A 22,536-nucleotide genomic window follows, 5' to 3' on the forward strand; every position below is an offset into this window, starting at 1 on the left:
GGTCTTCAAGAGGAGGTTAGATGAGTATCTAGCTGGGGTCATCTAGACCCAGCACTCTTTCCTGCTTATGCAGGGGGTCGGACTCGATGATCTATTGAGGTCCCTTCCGACCCTAACATCTATGAATCTATGAGTAGCATACATAGAGGTGATTGCATAATAGCTCAAAAGGAAGTCTTACTTTTATATATTGTGTGGGTGGGATGGGAGTGTGGGGGGTGCGGGATGGGTGTGGGGGGGGCATGCGCGTATGTGTTGGGAGGGGTCTGCCTGGGCACTAGGTCCCAGGAGCTAGCTGGGGGTGGGGGAGGAAGGAGTGGCAGGGGGCACTTGCAGCAGAGCTCACCTGGGCAGTGCAGTGTAGGTGTGGTCCATGGCTGTCCCCGCAGTTCTCCACATGGGTCTGAGCCCCCCTCACTCCCACCTGGGGCAGCTTGTGCCATGCTCCCACCCATGTCTGCTGGCCCTGGCCCCACCCCGGCCAAGGCACACAGCTTCCCAGTGGGGCTGCTGCTGTGGCTGCAGCTGCCCAGCTACTGCTCGGCTCCCCGAACCTCCACTGACTTCTCCTCCAACTTCTGCCCCTGCTGTGCTGGGTGGGGGGAGTGGGTGGAAGGTAGCTGGGAGCTGGAGCTGGAGCCATCTGGCTGAAGCTTCCCCCCACATGGAGTGGCACAGCAGGAGCAGGAGGAGCCACTGAAGGTGGGGGGAAACTGAGCAATACCCTGGTGGCTGCAGCCACGCCAGAAGCAGCCCAGCCAGGAAGCTGTGCATGTTGGCTGGGGGCAGCAGGCATGGATGGGGGTAACCACAGGCCAGATCCAGTCAATTGGCAGCTGGCCTCCATGGTCCAGGTACAATCAGTTCGTGGGCTGGATCTGGCCAGTGGGCTATATTTTGCCCACCCCTGTGTTAGCTCAATAATTTATTGGTTAGGGCTCTAAGCCAGAGAGCAAGAGCCCTAGGTTCTAGACTTAACTGGACCAAAGGCTATGTATGCATTTCCCAGTCTCTTCTTCTTCAAGCTGGCCCATTGCTTAACTCTTGGACAAGCAGCACCAAAGAAGTCTTTGCCCTAATAGGATCTTGAATATAGGTTACAGGCCAAGATCCCTGCCCTTGTGGGACAGCCTGTCACCAAGACCCTCCTCAGCCCACATATCTCCCTCTCTCAGCTGCCAGGTGCTTAGCTTCAAAAGGAAGGCTGACATTTAGTGTGGTTTCCTGGGAAGCAGGAAACACAGGCTTAAGCCCCACTTTGAGTATGAGAGGGCCTAGACCCAGGTTTCCTATTCCCAGAGTGAGTACCTTATGTGAGACTGTTATCAGACTAACACACTGGAGCATCCTCTTTCATTTCATTACCAGCAGGTATATGCTCAGGTTGTCCTCTTTCAGCAGAGGGTGAGCTAGTTCCAAACCTGCAGTTAAGCATCCACATCTGTGACTTTATCATTTAGGTATATCAAGTAAAACAGGAATAAGCCCTACTATATGTTTAGAGTACAATTGATGGCATGTGATAATGTGGCATGGGGGATTATATTATTCATTTTTCATATTTAGTGATGTAAGAACCTCTATTTTTATCTGACCTGCATTGGCTGCAGGATTTTCTGGCTGAAGCCTCAGGTTTCCGTGGTAACCAAGAGGCCTTGCTACTGAATTTAGGCCCACTTTGCTGCAAGAAAGGATGGGCTTGCCCTAGTTGCAGATTGGGCAGTCCCTGGGGGTGCTTGCCTGTGACACTGCCGACAAGAATAGGGAGCACACAAGTCTGTTAAATATATTGTGTCATGGACAAGAAAAGGCTCCCCCAAAGGGCCTTTCTTTCAAGTCTGGCCACATCCGTGGGTGCCAGCATGCACCCAGGCTGAACTGTTCACTGAAAAGGGAACTGGAAATAGATCCCAATGCTGTGTTGTGACCATGTCTTACTTAATGAAGCCTTGCAGCTTTTGCTGCTTTGGGATTCTGTGAGAGTCCAGCTGCACTTCCACTGGTTTCAGTGCTGCAGACCTAAGCCCTAAAGGAGTCTAGGAGGGAACCTTTTCACATGGATCCTTCATTAGGTCAGTCTGTGCTATTAAACTAATATATATCTACAAAGTGCCTCGAGCTGGGAGGAACTTGCTCTGATTTTCATTCTTCTTTTATCTGAGTGAGACAGCTACCCAAATGCCTGAGGTGTAGTGTGATGGCACCAGTAGGAAAGGATTTGTCTGAGAAATGCCATATATGTGTGTGATCTCTGAGCCTTGACCATAATGTTGATTCCTTGGTCTGTTTCATAATATAGAGATATTTTTTAGCTTTGCCTACTTGCTGCTTCATTTATTCCCAATAGACCCATTATTGCTCTGTTAATTGATTTGTGAAAATACTTTAAAAAAAGCCACAGGGGTTAGGTTGTAGCCATGTTGATCTAAGGACCAACAACAACAACAACAACAAAAAAGCCATGTACTTCTAGCAAGGGAAGCCCTCTGCTAGAAGTTTTCATGTCAGACCATGTGTTCATCATATTTCATGCTATAAAGGGCTGGATCAAAGTAAAGAGAGATGGGGAAGAAGCTAATATGTGAAAGGCTTAGTTCTTGTGTCACAACTGGGTATAATTCTACTGACTTTAGAGAAATTATTACTGACTTATCAGACTTTAAGTCTCCATGGACAGACCATTTCCTGTGGATGCTCTCCTCAGGGATGGAGTTCCATTTTTAGTGGGTGGGCCTCCATATAGAAAAACCTGGAAGAGATTTTGATGGAGCTCTGTGTAAAGCAATACCTGGCTCTCCTCTCCTCCCACAGTCAAATATGCTGTCTCTTCAGCACTTCAAGTCCTCTACTTATCTGATCTCAGATTCTTTACAAACCAGTGCATTGTGCCACAAGGCCACTAGATAGATTACAAATGCTGGCAGTTTCCAAGCAGTTGTATAAACTAAAACATCTGCCTGTTTCTAGGGCCCCAAAATGAGGCCCTTTCATAATGTTACATCTGCCCAGCAGTCACTTCAGATTAATACAAGCATATCAAAGTGTGGCAGGACACTTGGGGTGCCTGCCACTTTAGGAGGTCAAGCTGCCTGTGAAGCTGTTGGCAGGTGCGGGCCAGGGCTGATTGGAGTCAGCTGACCCAAGAAGCCAGCAGGTGAGGCTAGACCTGATAGAGGGAGTCACCTGACTCCAGAGGGAATCACTTGACTCAGGAGGAGGGCAGCCCAAAATGAAGATGGCCAAACCAGGGCTATCTGAAGAGTAGGAGGGCCCAGAAGAGAAGGTGCTGAAGGGAGTGACCCAGAGAATCGTTGGCCTGCTAGTGGGACCAGGGCCCAGAGAGGCCAGAGATAGCGGCAGCAGGAGACTGCCAGAGCCACAGAAAGCCTGGAGTTTTCAACTGGCCCAACGCTGGGCCAGGGCCTAGGAGATGCTGAAGGTCCAGGTGTGGCCACAGCCGAAGAGGAAGTAGTTGTAGAAACTGAGGCCCTGAATGAGTATGGCTGGGACAGGGCCATCAGATATAGAGGAGGGTCCAGCAGTGCCAAGACCAGGGGGCCCAGAGGTAGGAGAACCAGGGGCAGAGGAAAGAGAAAGCTGATCCCAGAAAGGGGCTGTATGAGAGCCAGGGAGATCAGGGCTCAGAAACAGAGAGAGCTGGGGTCAAGGGAGCCCAAAAGGGTGACATCAGTAAGGGGTCAAGGAGCTCATAGATAGGGTTGTTGGCCAGGGAAAACATGGGTCTGGGGACAGTGGCCAGGGCCTAAGCTGGTCCTGGGTATGACCAAAAACTGCATCCTACTGGGGTTTGGGGCCATGATGGTGGTGGGACTGCTCATGGTGTAGCAGCCCCTAGAAAGTGCCACCAGGGCCAAACCCCAAGGAAGACAGAGTCTAAGGTCCCCTAAAGCCCCAGCCCCTGTTGCCTTGTGGGTAACCCTAAGGTGGGTAAAGACTAGTGGGGCAAAACCTGAAATAAAAGCAGAGGCAGAACCAGATGGTCCAGAGGCCTAGGAAGGAGCTGTGAGTGAATGGGACCAGGAGGGTCCAGTGGCCCAGCAAGGGGCCAGGATTAGTGTGGTAGTACCAGAAGGGTCCAGTGGTCCAGCGAGTATCTGGGAATAGTGAGACCTGGAGAAGGGCCACATGAGAGACCAAAGGGTCTGGCAGCCCAGAGAAGGGTCAAGAGTGAGACTGGGGGGCCTGGCAACCCAGAGAAGGGCTGACTGAGAGGCCAAGAGGTCTGAGGACCCAGGAAGGGACCAAGGGATCTGGCAGCCCAAAGGGGAGTCGAGTGAGGAGCCAAGGAGTGTGGCAGCCCAGAGAGTGGCTGAGTGAAGGACTGAGGAGCCTGGAGACTTGAGTGGAGCTGTATGAGAGATGGAGCTGTCTGAAGGCCTAGAGAAAGTCTGTGTGAGTGTAGACACGTGACAAAAAGAACATCCACAATGATGCTGTCTGTAAGGCATGGGGCATGGTGTAGGGAAGGCATGGAGCCATGCTATTAGTCCATAAAGCAAAGGACCACAACCACCAAGTGGTCATTACTGCAAAACCAGGTCTGGGAAGCCTTGAGGCAGCATCCCTTTTTTATTCATAAAACCATAAAAGACATCAAGGTGTGAGAGGAAAGTGAAGGGGAGACTGTTTCCAGAGCAAGCAGGGCAAAAAGGGAATTTTTGGAGCCACCAGGGGCTTACAGTAACCTCTGGGGATGCCACACTGCTACACAAAGGCAGGTTTAAACTAGCTCAGGCACCAATAGCAGTTTGGCTGCAGCACCATGGAGTTCACTGGGAGTTGCAAAACCTATCTGAGAAACAAAACAAACCTTAGGAGGTTATCCCACTATGGGTTATATGCTTCCCTAACTAGTTTGCTACTGATACCTGAGCTAGATAGTGTAAAGCTATATAACCATAATAAAGAAATGCCCAGAGCCAGAGGTATTCCAGCTGCGGCCTCGCCAAGGCCAAGTACAGTGGGAGGATGACATCGTGGGTCTTGCTCAAGATGCATTGGTAGATGCAAGCCAGAGTTTTGTTCATTTTGCCAGCTGTGGCATCGCATTGGTGGCTCATGTTCATCTTGCGGTCAGTCATGACCCCCAAGTCTCTTTCAGTCATGGTGCTAGCGAGTGTAGCATTGCTGAGCCTATAAGTGCAATGCAGGTTTGTTTTTCCCAAGGTGGAACATGTTGTATTTCTCTGTATTGAATGCCATCGGGTTTTCATCTGCCCACCTTGCACGCCTGTTGAGGTCAGCCTGGATCATCAGCCTATTCTCAAGTGTGAACACTGTTCCCCAAAGTTTGGTGTCATCAGGCAACTTAGCCAGTCTGCTTCTGACACCAGTGTCCAGATCCTTTATGAAGACATTAAAGAGTACAGGCCCAAGAATGGAGCCTTGGGGGACACCACTAGTCGCTTAGTGCCATGTTGATTCGGTTCCATCAACTACCACTCTCTGGATCCGACCTTGGAGCTAGTTCCCCAGCCATTGGACTGTGGAGTAGTCGAGGCTGCAGTTGCCCAATTTTCCCAAAAGGACATCATGAGACACCAGGTCAAAGGCTTTCTTGAAGTCCAAATATATGATATCAACCTTGTCCCTTTTGTCCAGGTGTTACATCACCTGGTCATAGAAGGAAATGAGATTGGTCAGGCAAGACCTACCTGCAACAAACCCATGCTGGCTGTCTCTCAGAATGTTGCCTTCTGTTAGCCTGCCAAGAATGGTTTCTTTGATAATTTTTTCCAAGATCTTCCCAGGGACTGAGATCAAACTGATTGGCCTGTAGTTTCCCAGGTCATATTTCCTCCCTTTCTTGAAGATAGACATCACATTGGCCCTCTTCCAATCTTCAGGTACTTCGTCTGAGCACCACAAGTTCTCAGATATCCTTGCAAGTGGCTGCACTATGATGTCTGCCAGTTCCTTTAGCACTCTTGGGTGCAGTCTATCTAGACCAGCTCATTTGTGAGTGTCCAGCCTCTCAAGGTATTCCCTCATAAGATCTACACCAGTAGTGCCCCTCACCCTGGTCATCCTGAATCTTGTCAGGCAGGGTGGTCCCTTTGGGCTGGTGAGAGACTGACATAAAGTAATCATTAAGCATTTTTTTTGAGGTGTTGGTTGTCAGCTTTTTTTGGGTGTCAGTTGTCAGTTGCCTCATTTGATTTAGCAGGGGTCCAATGATGCCCTTGTTTTTTTTCTGACTTACACGTATCTGAAGAAGGACTTTTTATTGTCCTTGATTCTTGTAGCCAGATGGAGTTCAGTTACAGCCTTGGCTTTACTAGTTTGCTCCCTGCAGGTGTGGACCAGTGCAGAATACTCTTCCTTAGTGGTGTTTCCTGTCTTCCATCCTTTATAAGATTCTTTTTTTAGATGTAGGAGGTCCATAAGTTCCTGTTAAGCCAAAGTGCTTGCTGAGCCCTTTTACTACCTTTTCTATGGACTGGAATGGACTTCCCTTGTGGTTTTAGGAACACTTCCTTAACGAGCAACCACTCATCTTGAACTCCCCTCCCTGTCAAATCATGGCCTCTTGGGGCCTTGACAACAAGCCTCCTGAGCTTATGAAAGTAGGCTTTTCTGAACTCAAGGACTTCTGCATTGCTGACTGACTTGCCAGCTTTGTGAAGGATTGTGAAAGTGATCAACTCATGGTCACTGTCACCCAGCTTCCCTTCGATTCTTAGGTCACTGACTAGTTCATCGCCTTTGGCCAATACCAGGTCCAGCAGCGCCTTACTTCATGTTGACCCATAAACTTCTTGAAACAGATAGAGCTCATCCACGCATGTGAGGAAGCTTTGTGGCTGATAGGATTTGGCTGAGTGCTCTTCCTATGTGATACCCAGGTAGTTGAAGTCTCCCATGACAAACATGCACTGTGTGTGTGCAGCCTCAGCCAGTTCCCTAGTGAATTCATGGTCCAGCTCTTGTTTCTGATTTGGAGGTCTGTAGTAGACTCCTACCATTGTATCCCCTTCACGTTCCCCTTGTATTCTAACCCAGAGGGTCTCCCATTGTCCTCCTTGGGTCACATACTCTGCTTGTAGGGAAGTGTACTGCTCCTTCACATAGAGAGCTACACCACTTCCCCTTTTCTCAGCATGATCTCTCCTGTACAGGGTATAGCCATTTATACCCATGGTCCCATAGGAGAAGTCCCACCAGGTCTCTGTTATCCCTATGAGATTGTTTGTCCCTATGGCTGTTTCTGTTTAGAAGAAGGACCAGTTCCTCCTGAAGGACCCCAACCTCCTGGCATTTGTATACAGGCAAGTAAATGTGCTGTTGGAGGCCCTAGATTTCCTTACACTCCTGGAAAATCTCTGTTCCTGGGCTGGGCTAGTGATGGGTTCCCTTGAGCAGCCTAACCTGCTGATTTAGTGATTGATTCTTGGTGAACTCGCACTGGTGGTTCTCCGCCCATCCCTCAGCGAGCTTAGTTTAGAGCCCGGTCAAGCAGACCAGCCATTCTGGCTGAAAAGAGCTTCTTCCCCAGTGGAGTGAGGTGGAGGCCATCCCCTCCCAACAGGCCGCTGCCTCTCTCTCTGAAGTGCAGACTGTGCTCATAGAAGCCAAAGCCTTCACAATGGCACCAATGTCACAGTCTTCTGTTCACTATTTCAATTTGTCTCTCCCTTCTCAGCCCGTGACCCGTAACTGGAAGGATTGAGGAAAAAGCCACCTGTGCCCCCAGTCTCCTGAGCCCTGCACCAGAGCCCTGTAGTCATTCATGACCTGGCTGGGATTGCTTCAAGCCGTGTCATTTGTGCCCACATGGATAAGGAGCATGGGATAGTGGTTGGAGGGCCGGATAAGTTTTGGGATCCTCTCAGCTACATCCCAGATACAGGCCCCTGGGAGGCAGTAGACGTCCCAGGCTAAGGGATCAGGTCGGCAGATAGCTCCCTCTGTCCCCCTCAGGAGGGAGTCTCCCACAGCGACTACTCTGCGATTCTTCTTAGGGATAGTAGCTGGTTGCATTTCTTTCTCACTTTCAGGAGCTGGCAGCTCTGCTGGCTCTACTGGTTCTGCAAGGGCTTTGTACATTTTGCAGATATCCAGGGGGGCGATGACCCTAGGGCAGTGAGCCTTGGGGCCAGTGACAACCTTCATCTAGCCCCTGGCTGGACAGTATGGGAGCTCTTCGTGTCCACTTTTGTCCTAGCTCTTCCCTCTTCTTCCTTGGGGTGAAGGGCCTGGCAGTAGGAGTCGGTCTCTTGATCACTCTCGATCATCTGTACATTTCAGCGAGCTGTGAGCTATATACATCATCAGTCTGTAGCAGGGATTAGCGGTGTGCAGCATCCCCTGCTGTAATTGAACATGAAGAGATCAGCAGGGTGGACTGTTATGTGGTGCCCTCTGCACTAATTTACTGTGAATAGCACACTGAGCATTTTATGAGATTTAAAACCGATGAGTGCTGGAAAAATAAAACCCACCATTTCAATTTAGGGGGTGCAACAGGAGGCCTTCTCGGGGCTGATTTGCCTTTGGCCCACCCACCTGTTTCTGGGCCAACCATCCACCTTCTCACCTGCATGCCTTGTTTTTAATTAATTAATGATCTTAATTAGGCGGGAGGATGCCCATTTCTTGCCCCGATGCCAGGGGGCGCTATCTGTGGCTCCATTCCTCCCCTACACTGCAGCCCAAGCCTTGCAGATGGTTTTATAAATTCTTTTTTGTGTCGGGGTCTCAGCCACTGTGAGCTCACCCCGTCCCTCTCTAGCTAGGCCTGTCAGTCAAAAAACCCCAGTAATCAGGGCTTGACTCCAAGGCTCTAGCTCTCAAAAACTCTAGTGCCACAGGGCTTCTTGAGACCCTTATCATGGTGCCCCTTGGCACTAATGAGGCCTCCTCCACCCCTCAGCCACAAACCACCAGCTATTAACATCCAACGCAAACCATAGGCTTCTATGGCCATATAATGGAAAAATAATAATAAAGAAATAAGAGAGGCAACATGCCTGCTTACTTTAGATGATCATGTTTCTGGTTCACAGCGTGGCGTATTCTTCCAAAAGAGGCTGCTGTCGCAGCACCGTGGGCATTGGGAGTCCCCCTCTCTGCTGCCTCTCTGGCCTTCTCCAGTCACTGTTTATAGGGTTCTGGCCTTCCCTTCCTGTCACCTGACCAGCTGGCAGGGCCTGAGCCTTAACCCCTACTTGATTGGCCAGCCGTGACTAGAAGGCTCTGGATTTAAAGGGACTACCCTGTTTCTCGGTAACAGGGCTAGGGTTCCCTGTTACAGGGGGCATAGAATGCAACCCTGAAGAACTAACCTCCATCACATGTACACGTGCCCTTGGGGGTTTTAAGTTGAGACTGGATGTTTTTCTTTAAGATGTACTTCAATCCGAAATATTTGGGTTTCTTGCTTAGAATACTGGGTAAAATTCTCTTGCCTGTGTTATGCAAGAGATTAGACTAAATGTTCATGAGAGCTGTGATAGAGGCCCATCTTGTGGCTGGTCCAACCATTGGCCCACCCACCTTGTCTGCCATGCCTTTGATGTAACTTTGGAAGTTGTTTATAGGTGGGAGCCTGCACATTTACTGCCCAATGCCAAGGGCATAATACATGGCTCTGTGCCATCCCTACACCATTTCCCATGCCTTGGAGATGGCATCACTAGATGGCTCTGGCCCCACAATGGGCCTCACTTTATGCCGGCCTGACGTTCGGACCCCACCTGGATCCCTCCCCCTCAGGTGGTCTAATCTCTTCCCTCATTCTAGGCTGCAAAACTCCCTAAGCCCTTTTCCCTTTCCGCAGCGGCCCCCTCTGGGACCTTTGGACACACAGGCGCTGGCCTTGCCGCTAGGCTAGTCAGGACTCCAGGCCTCTAGCCTCTGGCTGTCCCTCACAGGCACCCTGGACCTTCGACTAGTCTGGTCCTGGCCCAATCATGGGCCAGTCAGGATTATTTTGGGTACATTATTGAGCTGCACACCCTCTCTTTCATACGTGCCTGCCTTCTCTGAGCCCTTCCAAACACTGTGCCACAGTTATTCTGGACCCCTCCTGGGCCTGCTGTTCTGCCCTCACTGGGCTCACTCACTTTCTACTCAGGTTGGCCTATGTGCTGTCCTTCAAGCCCCACACAGACCCTACTCTACGCGGCCCATGTGCCGGCCTTCAGGCCCCCCATATGGACCTTATTCTACGCAGCCTACTCACTCTCACATGCCCCCTCACTGGGGCTACTAGGCCTTACCCCTGTGGGCCTCAGGTGTCTGATGCCATACCTGGGACACCTCACCTGTCCCGTTTATGGGGTAACCCACCAGGTCATGGGGGCTGAGGCTGTATGGTGCCCCATACTTGCCTTTTACTAGAGGGACACAGGTGTGGCATTTCCTTGGGGCCACCCCACCACAGGCAGTCCCACCACCCCATCCATCCCTAGCAGGGTGTAGTTTCAGGAAATACCCCAGGACCAGGAACCTCCTCCATCCACATAGTTCCTACCCTTAACCTGCAGGTGTTCTGGGAACAGCAGATCTCCGGCTGGGCAATGTTACTCCAGTGGCATCCCTACAGCAACTCCCCACTCAGCTCTGAGGGCCTGGGTTTATACTGAGGCCGTCCATCCTTATCCTCCAATCCGGATTGTGGTCATGTGACCGCCTCAGTCATTAAGCCTAGTCACAACTGCCACTGCTGCACAGCCTATTCAAGCCTCTTAAAGTGGCAGACACCAAAGTTGCCCTTTCACAATGGTCCTTAAGCTCTATGCATCTACGCAGTCTCCTGATTTGTTTCTTTAATAGCTTTGTAATTTTACCAAAACCTTGACAGTCCCAATCTGGTTCTCTTAGCTTAAACACATTCATTTATGAACCTTTCTGTATCCAAACTTTGCTGCTTCTCCAACTGGCTAAGTTAGCCCTCTTTGCTTTTTACCCAGCCCTAATAATCCCTTGTGTTTTAATCCTACCAGGTTACCTTCGAAAGGTGCTGAAGAACCACACAACCCATGCCTGTGATGGGGAGCAACTGGTTATCATCTGTCCCCACAAGACCTCCATTAGCATCCTGTCTGCATTTTATGGTCGCCGAGTCCCCAGCCAGAACCTCTGCCCAGGCACCAGCAATATCTCTGTTGAGAGCAGAGACTGTATGTCTCCTACAGCCCGACAGGTAAAAGAAAAAACACCCATGAAATTCACATGTGCCAGCCTTCCAATGGAAGCTATCCCTGTGCCATTCACAAAAGTTCTCAGGGTGACCAGGAACAGTTCAAAGTTAAGGCAAGACTAGAAATATTGTCTAGACAGGACCTCCTGAATGTTCCAGAGCTTCTCCAATGCTTCCCAAGTGGCTTTCAAACTTCTTCACTATTAGAACAGTGAGGCACTAGAATAGATTGCCAAGAGAAGTTGTGGAGTCTCCATCATGGGAGGTTTTCAAGAAGAGGTAGAATAAACATTGCTCAGGTATGATCTAACAGTAGCTATGCTTAAAGGTCCCTGCTTAGAGGGTCTTGCCCCTCTTCTCAGGATGAGACCAATCCACATCTGGGACCAGGAAGGATTTTTACTGCCTGGTCAGATTGGTATGGACTGTTGGGGTTACCTTCTTCTGTCATGGAGAGGCATGGCCTGTTTCCTTGGATCTCTCAAGTGTACTAACAACCTTTGCAGTAGCAGGACACTGAATGCTGTTGTCCCTCCACCTTATCTGTGGCATGTTAGGGTGTTGTGCCTTGTAGTTTTCTGAAAGGGTTGATTGTGTAGTTTTAGGAATAGGTTAGACAAGGACTTGTATGCTGTGATACAACTGATCATGCCTTGAGCAGGGGGTTGGACTAGATGACCTAATTTTTAATGATTCTGTCAGAGTCCTCTGCCATCTTCCTAAAGTAGTTTAAGACTTGGTGGTATTTATTCCCCTCTCAGTTCTGTGTCTGCAAGAGGATCCGAGGTTGTTATTTTGTCAGCAGGGTAATGAAGGGCATGGATGCAATAGGACCGCTTTTGATTGGTTAAGTGCGGCTCATCTAGTAGGACTGCCTAGGCTGTGAGCCTAGGAAGGTGTAATATAAATTTATTTTTGATCCAGAGGTGGATTTGGAATAGTCACACAAAACAAAGCAAATTGTGAGAAACAGGTCTGTGGTAGGGCTTGAACCAGGAAAGAATGATGGTCTGGCTTCAGCACCAGCTTAGACTGCAACAGTGTGGGTCCAAGGCCTGCTTTGGTATAGACTTCTGGTGTAACCCTTTGTGCCTCAGTTCTCCAGCTGTAAAAAGGGAGGTGATAGCACTTCTCTTCCCTACAAAATGAACTGTGGTGAAGGTAAATGCATTAAAAACGGAGGTGCTCATTACTAGGAAATATAGAAAGTCAGATCCTGGGCATCTTATAAGAAGGCACAGAGACCTTTTATGGATCCAGAAGGGGCTGTCACCCCTGCTTGGCAATGGGGTACAGCTGGAAGGAGGCAGATATTCCTGGGCAGATTCCCAGGTGGAAGCATTTAGAAATCTAAATGCTGAGGGAAAAGGGGATGCTGAAAGAAGTGGTTGTTGCTGGAAGAAGATGGAGAACCTTCATGGCCTGAACTGAAAGAGACAATGTTATTTGCTTTTGATTTTCTTTGATGAGGGCAGTGGGCAGAAAGCCTAAGCTTGCTGTGTTGAAGGAAAACTCCAAATAAAGGACCTGTGTGTCTTACTGGACCCTAAAAGAGGTATGGCTATGATTCACACTAAACCAGCTGGCAGAAGGGAGAACCAGTTCACACTTATACCTAAAGCTGTTGTGTTCTACCACCTAAGCCACAAGAGGCTGAATGATGAACCAAAATAAAAATGAACCAAAAAGTAAAAGATTGGAATGAAAATAATAAGAATAAAATAAGAATGACAAATTTAAAAATATTGATGTAAAATTTTTAATATATTTTATATAAAAATATGTGTAAAAGTTAATGAAGTTATTGAAATTAATGAAATGACAAATTAATTAAAGTGCACCACTTTCAGTTATCTGTACATATCAGCAAGCTGTGAACTACAGACATCACCGGTCTATAGTGGGGATTAGTGGTGTGTGGCTCCCCGTGCTGTAATTTAGTATGAAGAGAACAGCAGGGTGGATTGTTATGAGGCACTTCCTGCAGTGATTTACTGTGAATAGCACACTGAGCATTTAATGAGATTTAAGACCCATGGTGTGTAAACAGTGATGGAAAAATAAAACAAACCGTTTCAGCTGAGGGAGCATAGAATGCAACCCTGAAGAACTAAACCCCTGTCCCGTGTATAAGGGCCCGAAGAGACTGCCTTTCACTAGCCCTTCAATCTTTGTTTTTAGCCAGGAAACCATCCAAGGCCAAAACAGCTGCAGATAGCACGCACCTTGTCTCGGTGACACTGGAATGAATTTGGAACTTTAGGAAATGTACGTGGCAGGGACTAAATACAGAAAGATTACAGTCTTAATTTACTGGGGTTAATACAGCACCAAAGACAATCAGTGTTTCCATTTTAACTCATGGTTACTTTCACTAATGATATTGTTTGAGAGGTGTTTTGTATGAGCATTAATGGCTAAAGGAATTTTTAATCTGATGCCTGGATAGTAAATACTTAACGCATAATATGCCACTTCACTGGAGAAAGACCTGTCTTCAACTCGGCATTATGAAAGAAACAGATTTTGTGCCAAACAGATGGAAAGCCAGCTAGAGGAAAAGGAGTTGAAACATTGCTTGTAGTGTGCCTCCTAGTCTGGGTGTGGATCATAGGCTTAGGTGGGTTGGGGAGGAGAGGATTGTAAGGGTGAAGTTACATGTTGCACTTAGACCATACTAAAGGCACTGAAAATGTGAGTGTCTGCATATTAAAGCTCGTTAACTCATGCTAAGTGCCCTCTGAGCATCTCAAAGTTACACCATTTCAGGTGAGGGTTAACTCTGGGCTGTGCTACCTAGTTTATTTTAAGGTAACTTCAGTCTGCTCCACAGAGACAAAATGAGGAATTTGCAGCATCCAAGAATGCACTACTCCCAGCCCTCACCCCCCAACTCCTACCAGTGTCCTGGCTTTTAGCCACACCCCTGCTCACCAATTATTTGTTACTTGCCCTCTAGTGGCAAGTCAGAGCTGTGCAGGCAACAATCTATTAACCCGTGACGTGTGACTGCTCACAGCATGTTCTAACTCCAACCCCACTTAGCAGTCCACAGATTCAGTATGGGCTAAATGTAACATGTCACTTCACCCTTAACTTCATACCTACAGGCTGGGGGGCGACCCTCTCAGCTCCACCGAGGCAGAAAAAGATCTTGGAGTCACTGTTAACTCCAGGATGAACATGAGTCACCAATGTGATGAAGCAGTTGGCAGAGCCAATCACACCTTGTCATGCATCCATAGGTGCTTCACAAACAGGTCCAGGGAAGTGATTCTCCCCCTCTATGCGGCACTGGTCAGACCACAGCTGGAGTACAGTGTCCAGTTCTGGACGCCACAGTTCAAGTGGGATGCAGACAACCTGGAGAGAGTCCAAAGAAAGGCCACTTGCCTGATTAGAGGCCTGCAGGGAAGGCCCTACAAGGAAAGGCTAAGGGACCTTAGCCTCTTCAGTCTCTCCAAGTGAAGGCTGAGAGGGGACCTTGTGGCGGCATACAAATTCATGAGAGGAGAGCAACATGAAGTAGGCGACAATCTGTTCACCAGGGCACCCCCTGGAATGACAAGGAACAATGGCCATAAGCTACTAGAGAGAAGGTTTAGGCTGGACATTAGGAGAAAGTTCTTCACGGTCTGGGTTGCCAGAATCTGGAATGGGCTCCCAAGGGAGGTGGTGTTCACCCCATCTCAAGAAGAGACTGGACAGGCACCTACCTGGCTGGGATCACCTGACCCCAGGGTTGGTGACTCTTCCTTGACTGTCAGGGGCAGTGGGTCAGACTAGATGGCCCACCGAGGTCCCTTCCGACACTATGAATCTATGAACTGATGGGGCTTTCCTCAGGGCTTGAGCTGCTGCACCTGAGAAATTGCCCCCTCTTCTCACAGCCCCACTCCTTTGATGATTGACCCCGCTTATGGGGGGACAAGGGTTTTTTCACGGTTGTTGGCAGCCTGGCCACGGGCATCTGAGGCAGGCAGCATGTGTCTCCTCCCCTTCAGCTGGGCCAGGGTAAGGGGCTAGGGGTGGGTGTGGGGCTCCCTGTGGGCAGCAGTGGCTTCCCACTTCTTTGGGAATCTGAACCGCCAGGACTGTGGGTGGGCAGGGGGGTTGGGGGGGAGGGGCCTGCCATTCAAGTGGGGGAAGGAGTCAGGGGGGGACCTTTGGGAGGGGGGAAGGGGGCATGGCCGGGCCACCAGGCACAGCACTGGAGCCCCAGCCCTTCCCCTTCCCTCCAGCCCATGCTGGGGCCTGACTCACTCCAGCCTGGTCATGATGAGAGCAGCTGAGGGTCCCCTCCATCAAGGCTGACCAGACCAGGGTGCTGTGGATTGGGGGTGAGGAACATGGGGGAGCAGTAGGCTGTCAGGGGGTGAGGGGCACTGGAGGCCTGGGAGGCTGTGGATGGGGGATGATGGGCACTGGCAGTGCCAGAGGGCTGCAGATCCTGAGTGAGGGGCACCAGCATGGCCTGGGGAGCTGCGGGTTGGGACTGAGGTGTACCAGTATAGCCTGGGAGTGAGAGGCACTGGTGGGGCCATGGGCTGGGAGTGAGGGGCAGCAGCAGGGACACCGCTGCACCCTACTTTTAAAATAACAAATGGTCTATATGCTTGTCTGACCCCTGCACCCTACTCCCAAAAAACTCGCTCCCGCCAGCCATCCCAAGTGCAGCCCGGCACTGTTGTGTACCTGGCCACTGTACACAGGGGCTGCCTTGGCTCAGGCCTCCCCCCCGCCCCAAACTCGATCCTGATGGGCATCCAGCCAAATGTCAATGCCCTGTTTGAGTGAAATAAAAAAAACAACAGGTGGATTTATACACAAAATAAAGTTTACTTGATGACTTAGTAAAATGAAAAATAAGGTGAGAATAAAAATAGATAGGAATAAAGATAGGAAAGAAAAGAATAAAAATAAAAGAACAAATTAAAAAACATATATTGGTAAAATAGGTGTAAAATATGTTTTAAAATAACAAAATTAATTACAGTAATTATATTACACTTAATTAAATTACCTAAATTAATTAAACAGCACCACTTTCAGTGATCTGCACGTCATCAGCGTGCTGTCAGCTATAGGCGCCCCCTGCTGTAATTTAGTATCAAGAGGTCAGCAGGGTGGATTGTTATGCCACAAACCCTGCAGTAATGTATGAGTGCTTATGTGTACACAGTGACAGAAAAAATTAAAACCCAAGTTTGGTCCGGAGGGTTAGGAGTATTGGAGCCCCCCATGGTGGAAGGGGCTCCAATCCACCCACCCCACTCTCCAGTGCCAACTGGGGAACCCCATGAATGAGCTCCATCTGCTCCCTTTCCTTCTCCCATTCTGAAAACTGGGCAGGCTGGTAGGGAGCAGAGGCCAGGGGAGACCAGCTGCAAGCTCAAACCAGCAGCTAGACTCCCCTTCCTCCTGGAACCAACCGCAAACTTCTGCTTGGTGCGGGGCATCGTTGTAACTCAGAACGCTTCCTGCAAAGTGTTCTCAGTTACAGCCAGGAGCTGCTCTTCTGTCTGCTCCCAAGGAGTCTCTGAAGGTGTCTGAAGAAGTGTGGACTACCTGTGTTGCTACCAGGGGATGGTAATCTTTCAGAAAAGTGAGATGAGCGTATAGGCCATTTGTTATTTTAAAAGCCTTCTTTCTAATACTCTCTTTTTCCTGATAAAACAAAACATCCTTTGATGAAGAAGGCTAGTCACTATATTCCCCACTGGTCACAGACTCCTGAAGGGAAGAATGAATTGCCTCAACACTCAGCCAGTAAGTACGTATGATTGATAAACAGAGCACTGTAGCTAAGGGCTTGGTCTAAGACTAGGGAGAGTCATGAAATTTGTTACAGAAAAATGTGAAAACACAAAGCCTTTCAGCTGAGAGGTTCACCCAGAAAGAACAAGAAAGAGGCAGAGTAGAAGTTGTGGTACAGTTATCTAAGGACCAAAATTAAATCAGAAGATCTAATTAGAAGCAACAAAATGGTATGTCACAGCTCTAACATGACATTCTGTCAAGGCCATTCAGATAAAATCCTGCTAGGATGAGGTATAAAGAATAAAAGATACTTTAGCTTTCTGAAGAGCTCTTTCTCCTTTCCTACCTTTTGAGCTCTTAGCAGCCTGGAAATAGTGATAAACACAAAGCCATCCTTTTGGGTTTCAATCCTCCCTTTTTAGGTTTTTTTTTGAGTACCTGGCTTATTTTCGTACCAGCTACACACATGCCCACCTCTAACCAAACCAGTATTTCTCAAGCTCTGCCTTTTCATTTATCTAGGTTTGTATCCATGGTTGTGGGCAAAAGTTTCATATGCTGTTCTACCATTGCATCCTATCCCTTCTTGCAAACATCCTTTATCTCCCTGTCTGGCTGCTTTTTTGGAATAACCATAAGGATTAGGCTTTGGTAAAGAGTACTGCTTGGTCATCCAGTTCAGTCTACAAACCATGGGCACTCGTGCACTCATGCAGTGAAGCCTTGTCAGGGGGTTGTATGTCGTGATACTTTTCTGTGTTGCTGTGTCTGTTATGCAGCCTCTTGCAAGGGCCACTGAAGACAGATGGCATCAAAAAGGGTTTGTGTTCAAGGCACCACAGTGTATTTTTACAGAGGTGCTGTACTATAAGACAATTCTCTGAGGCTGGCTACGTTTGAATCTTGAGGCTACCTAGAAGAAGTTAAGGAACCCAGGGCATTTTTGATAACCTTGGTACACATTCCCTTGTCAGTAGACAAACCAAAGCTGAAAGGCAGAGCTTTTCTGCTGAGCGTCTGGATATAATGGCTGCTGTGTTTGCCACAGGGGGTTTAATTCGGTTTAGTTCTCCCTAAACTGAAACAGTGGATTTTTAAAAACTCACTGTTTCCACCATTTCAATTTAGGGAGAATTAAACTGAACTCAACCCCTGTGTTGTGTACACAGGGGTGGGGGCCCAATCCTTACCAGCCTCTCTGGCAGCAAGGGGGGCAGCGGGGTGGGGGGGAGAGGGGGCAGAGAGCAAGCTGCCCAGCGGGCCGAGGGGTCCCTGAGCTGCATCGGGGCCTAGTGCTTCCCTCCACAGCTGCAGTGGGGCCGTTCCCTCTGTGGTGGTGGCAGCGCCCCCCAGGTGGCACCTGCCCACTGGCACCCAACCCAGGCGGCCCTGGGGGGGTGCCACACACGTGGAGGAAAGGACAAGGCCTCTGCAAAGCTCAGGCAGGCAGGCTCCAGGGAGGGGGGGAAAAAAGATCAGGCTCCTTGGCACTCTTTTTTTCTTCAGTGGAACCTGCCTGCCTGCATGGGCTGCCACCAGGTCGCACAGCCCCTGACCTGCATGGGGCCTGGTGCTTCCCTCCGTGGCTGGCTGCCCCCTGGGACTGCCCAGGCAGGGTGCCAGCAGGTGGATGCCACCTAGGGGGCCCTGCTACTGCAGAGGAAAGCACCGGGGTCCCCCACAGCTCAGGGGGCTGCCCAACCTAGCAGCAGCCAACTCCTTCCCCCCACCTACAATAGTTGAATTATATTACTATGAAGCCAATTGGTGCCCTCTGGTGACCACTACAAGTAATGCTTGCTGTGAATGACCTAGGCCTGTGGGAGTACATTATAACTCACCCATTTCTGCTATTAAAAGGTAGCTACATGCTCCTGATGTTGCAGCTGTTCCTGCAGCAGCATCATGCAAGAGAGGAAAATAAGATGGAAATCTGTAAGGCTAGGGACAGAAGTTACACATAAACTTGTTTAAGTGATAAGAAACTGGTTTAAACCTATAACAGAAGTTTAGTGCACATGAGCCAGTTTAAAAATGGATGAAACTGGTTTAAGGTAAACCTGGTTGAATGTAGTATCAGACTTAATTGATTTAAGTCAAACTAGTTTATGGAACTTCTGTCCCAGACCCCTTCCTGGTTCAAATTAAATCACAGCCCCCCAGCATCCCAGGATGCTTTGTGGCTCTGAGCTGGGCCATGCTGTTTGCTCCAGAGAGCAGGGCTGGCCCCGCCCCTCTGCTCTCTAGCTGGAGCAGTGAGGGCTGGCTGACAAGGGGGTGGGGGTGGGAGTGGGAAACCAGGCTGGGGACTGCAGCTGGGTCTGCCTGGGGGGTCAGTCCCTGCCAGACTTTTCCCCACTGGAAAGGACAGGGGCATGGGGCAGGGCATGGGGTAGTGGAGGGAAAGCCTAGGAGAGACTGCACTCCACAGGCAAAGTCTGGCTGTGGCCTGGGGCCAGGGAGGGGGTTTAAACCCCCTTCCCTGGCTCAGTGTGCTGGCCCTGGGCCAGGGTGTGGCCATGCCCCCTACTCTCCACTCTAGCAGAAAGCGGGGCGTGGGGCTGAGACAACAGCCTGGGAGAGACTGCCCCCCCTCCAGGGCAAACCCCAGCTGGGGGAAGAGCCAGGTCCGTCTGCTTATCCAGCCGGGTGTGGGGGGGGAATTTATGTTTGTGCCTAGCTGGGGGTGGGGGTGACTGCGGCTACTCGAGAGTGGCAGAGACTAGGAGCAAGCCCTGCACTTGATGGGGGAGATGGCGTGGGGCAGCCTATGCATGAAGCAGCTCCCCAGCATTAGGAAGCTGAAGAGGAAGAGCAAGGTGCATGCCCCGAGGGTCCCAGGGGCCTCAGCATGAATGAGTGGCAGCTGACTGGGCAGCAGCACGAATGCAATGCTGCTGCAGCTGCAAGTGGGCATCTTGGCGGCTGGACTGTCTGTGCAGGATAAGCCCTTTGTGCCCGTGGCCCCCAGCCAGCTGGGAGGCACCTGCAGGCCCACAGGCCAGCAGCCACCCACCATGGGCACTTGTGTGCCCGCATCCACTGCCACCACCATACCCACCTGCACAGTGCATGCTTGTCTGTCACACATAGCAGCTACAGCGCCCTCTTCCCTGTGGCCACCCCGTCACATAGGACGTGGCCTGTGAAGTCCACCTCCGCTCTGCTGCCCAGCCAGCCACCACCTGTGCATGCTGGGGCCCCCAGGATCCTCAGGGCATGCACCTTGCTCTTCCTTTTCAGCCTCCGGATGCTGCAGACCTGCTTCATGCACAGGCTGCCCCTGGAGCTGTCAGGCTGTCATCCAAGGTTTGCTCGGGGTGGGGAGAAGGGTGGTGGATTGTCGATGGGGTGGGCCAGCTAGTGCCTTGAGAGCTGATGCTTTGGGACCTAGGATCTAGGGTGAAAACGCTATAACATGGATTACAAAAGTCTCAGAAGGGTATTGTCAAGCTGCAGTGCACAGAATTTCAATCCACTTAATTGATTGCTGAAGATCTAAAGGGTTTTTTGACCCAGTGGGTCTCAACTGCCAGAAAGGCATGAAACTAGGTGTTGAAAATTGGATTAAAATCTAAGGCAAAGACAATACTTAATTCCTGGTCACAAGGATTCTCTGTCAATCTCTAAAATACAAATCAGCAATAGATGTTCCTGAGCATGATCCTTGTTCCATATATTTACTTTTATAGTAAATATATTTACTTTTATAGTAAATATATGGCAGTTTGCAAAAATGTTCCATTTCAAATAAGGGGTAGCTACCTTAAAAAGATTGAGAAAAGCTGATTTGAGGAATAAATAGCATGGTTAATGGAATTGCCAGATATTAAACTGAGAGGACTTGTGAACATGAGTGAGGAAAGGGAAATAATACAAAAGGACAGGGACTGATAAAGTATAGGCAGAAAAAAAACTCATATCAGATTAAAGTTAGACTAATGCAGATGAATGCACCTATGGAAGCATATCCTGCAGGACAGACGGTCAGTAGGAAAGTAAAGTATAGAAAGCATTAGCCCTCAATAAAATGATCTTAGCACACCAAAAGGTACCATAAAGATAATACCCTACTTACTTGAATCTAAGACAACCTCCCACCCACCCACCCACCCACCCAGCTGGCATAGTGGGGAAAGACCTTTGTCTTAGATTTGCAGACAAAACAGAATTATGGGGTGGGGGTGCTGCAACTCTGACTCTGGTCTTGAACATGAACATATTCAGTTCTTTTTGTTCCCCTTCCTTCTCCACAACCATGAGGTTAAAAAAACTTACTTTTGTTTCTAAATACAAACTGTGATTCTCTTGTAACCACTTTGCTCCATGAGCCAGAATGTTAAGAAAAATTACAAATATCACAGGACTTCTGATAAAGCTGTACAAGTTGGCAGCACTGGTGTTTCCAGTGACTTGAATCTTTCCACTGGGGCTAGTGTAGCTTATAGAAACATGCCAGGAACAAACAATTTAGCCATGAGTTTGCAGTGCAATGTGTCTTCCATAGACAAGGACAGGGTTAGGCTGCTTAAGCCAAGACATCGTGTAACATTGGAGTAATGCAGGATAGTTCCCATTCTACATATGTCCAATATGGCGATGGGAGGAATATTATGTTCAGTTCTGCATTGTGTATTAGATATGCGGGGCGGGGGACATGCACTAATTGGAGAAATTATGTTTGATTTGGCTAAGATGAAGGAATTGAGATACAGTTAGGGGAAGGCTGTGAACATCAAAGAGCAACGCCTGATGCATAGGGATAACAGGGAGATGCATACTTTGTCATGCAGTGAAACAGAAAAGTCAGATTGCCTTATTCCCAATGTGGCAGGCACCACACAGCATGTGGAAGATATAGAAAAAGGAGGAGAAATCACTGAAGGTTTTGAAACTGATGGACTCCATACTTTTCTATTATAACTTTTTTCCTTTGGCTGAAAAAAGTCTGGTAAAGGGTAAATTTCTGTTTCGTTGTTTTGTAACAGCTCTGAAAGGCGCTTATGGAAGAAAGGGTAATTCCTGAGTACAGCAGAATGTTATCACTGAGGTCAAATGCCCAGATGTTTTACTTGCTATAAAAGTTTGGGAGTGTGATCCATCACCTGGATCACTCCTCCATGGCCTGGTGTCAGTATATGGAGGTGCTCTAGGGTAGGGGGACATGGCATCAGGATTTCTCATGTTAAATGTATATTTGGCTGCTCTCTTCCCACAGAAATTGTTGGACGAATGCCAGGACCAGAGGTGGTGCCAGTTCTCTGTGCACAGCCAAGTATTTGGGCAAGACCCATGTCCTGGGACACACAAGTACCTGATAGCTTCATACAAGTGTAGACCAGGTGAGCTTTGCAAATGGATTTAAAATGCTGGGGCAGGCTTTGCTCCGCACTCTGTGGTTGTCCATAGGCTATTGATGTATCGGGATATAAAGGGGATTTGTTGTATTTGTTGGTGCATTGCCAATGAACTTCACTGGTGACCTAGATGGATCATCCTGTTACTGGAGAGATGGGAATTATTTTTATTAATATTGCAGCATGCCTTTGTGTGCTAGGTACTGTACATTTGCACAGGGAAAAATGGTCCCTATTAAGAAGCTAAAAAGAAAA

The 22,536-nt window shown here is 49.0% G+C and overlaps 1 protein-coding gene across 2 annotated transcripts in view; it reads left to right on the forward strand.

The window, feature by feature from the left end:
• The window catches only part of LOC109281798 (protein eva-1 homolog C), a 58,461-nt gene that overhangs the window by 27,049 nt on the left and 8,876 nt on the right, over positions 1–22,536 (forward strand). For both annotated transcript variants that reach the window (XM_019481913.2, XM_019481914.2), the window contains exons 2-3: positions 10,968–11,167; positions 22,143–22,266. In XM_019481913.2, coding sequence (XP_019337458.1) covers positions 10,968–11,167; positions 22,143–22,266 — 324 coding nt within the window. The remainder of the gene's footprint in view (positions 1–10,967; positions 11,168–22,142; positions 22,267–22,536) is intronic.

This window comes from Alligator mississippiensis, chromosome 8 (assembly GCF_030867095.1).
Source record: "Alligator mississippiensis isolate rAllMis1 chromosome 8, rAllMis1, whole genome shotgun sequence".
In the NCBI taxonomy this organism is placed as follows: Eukaryota; Metazoa; Chordata; order Crocodylia; family Alligatoridae; genus Alligator; species Alligator mississippiensis.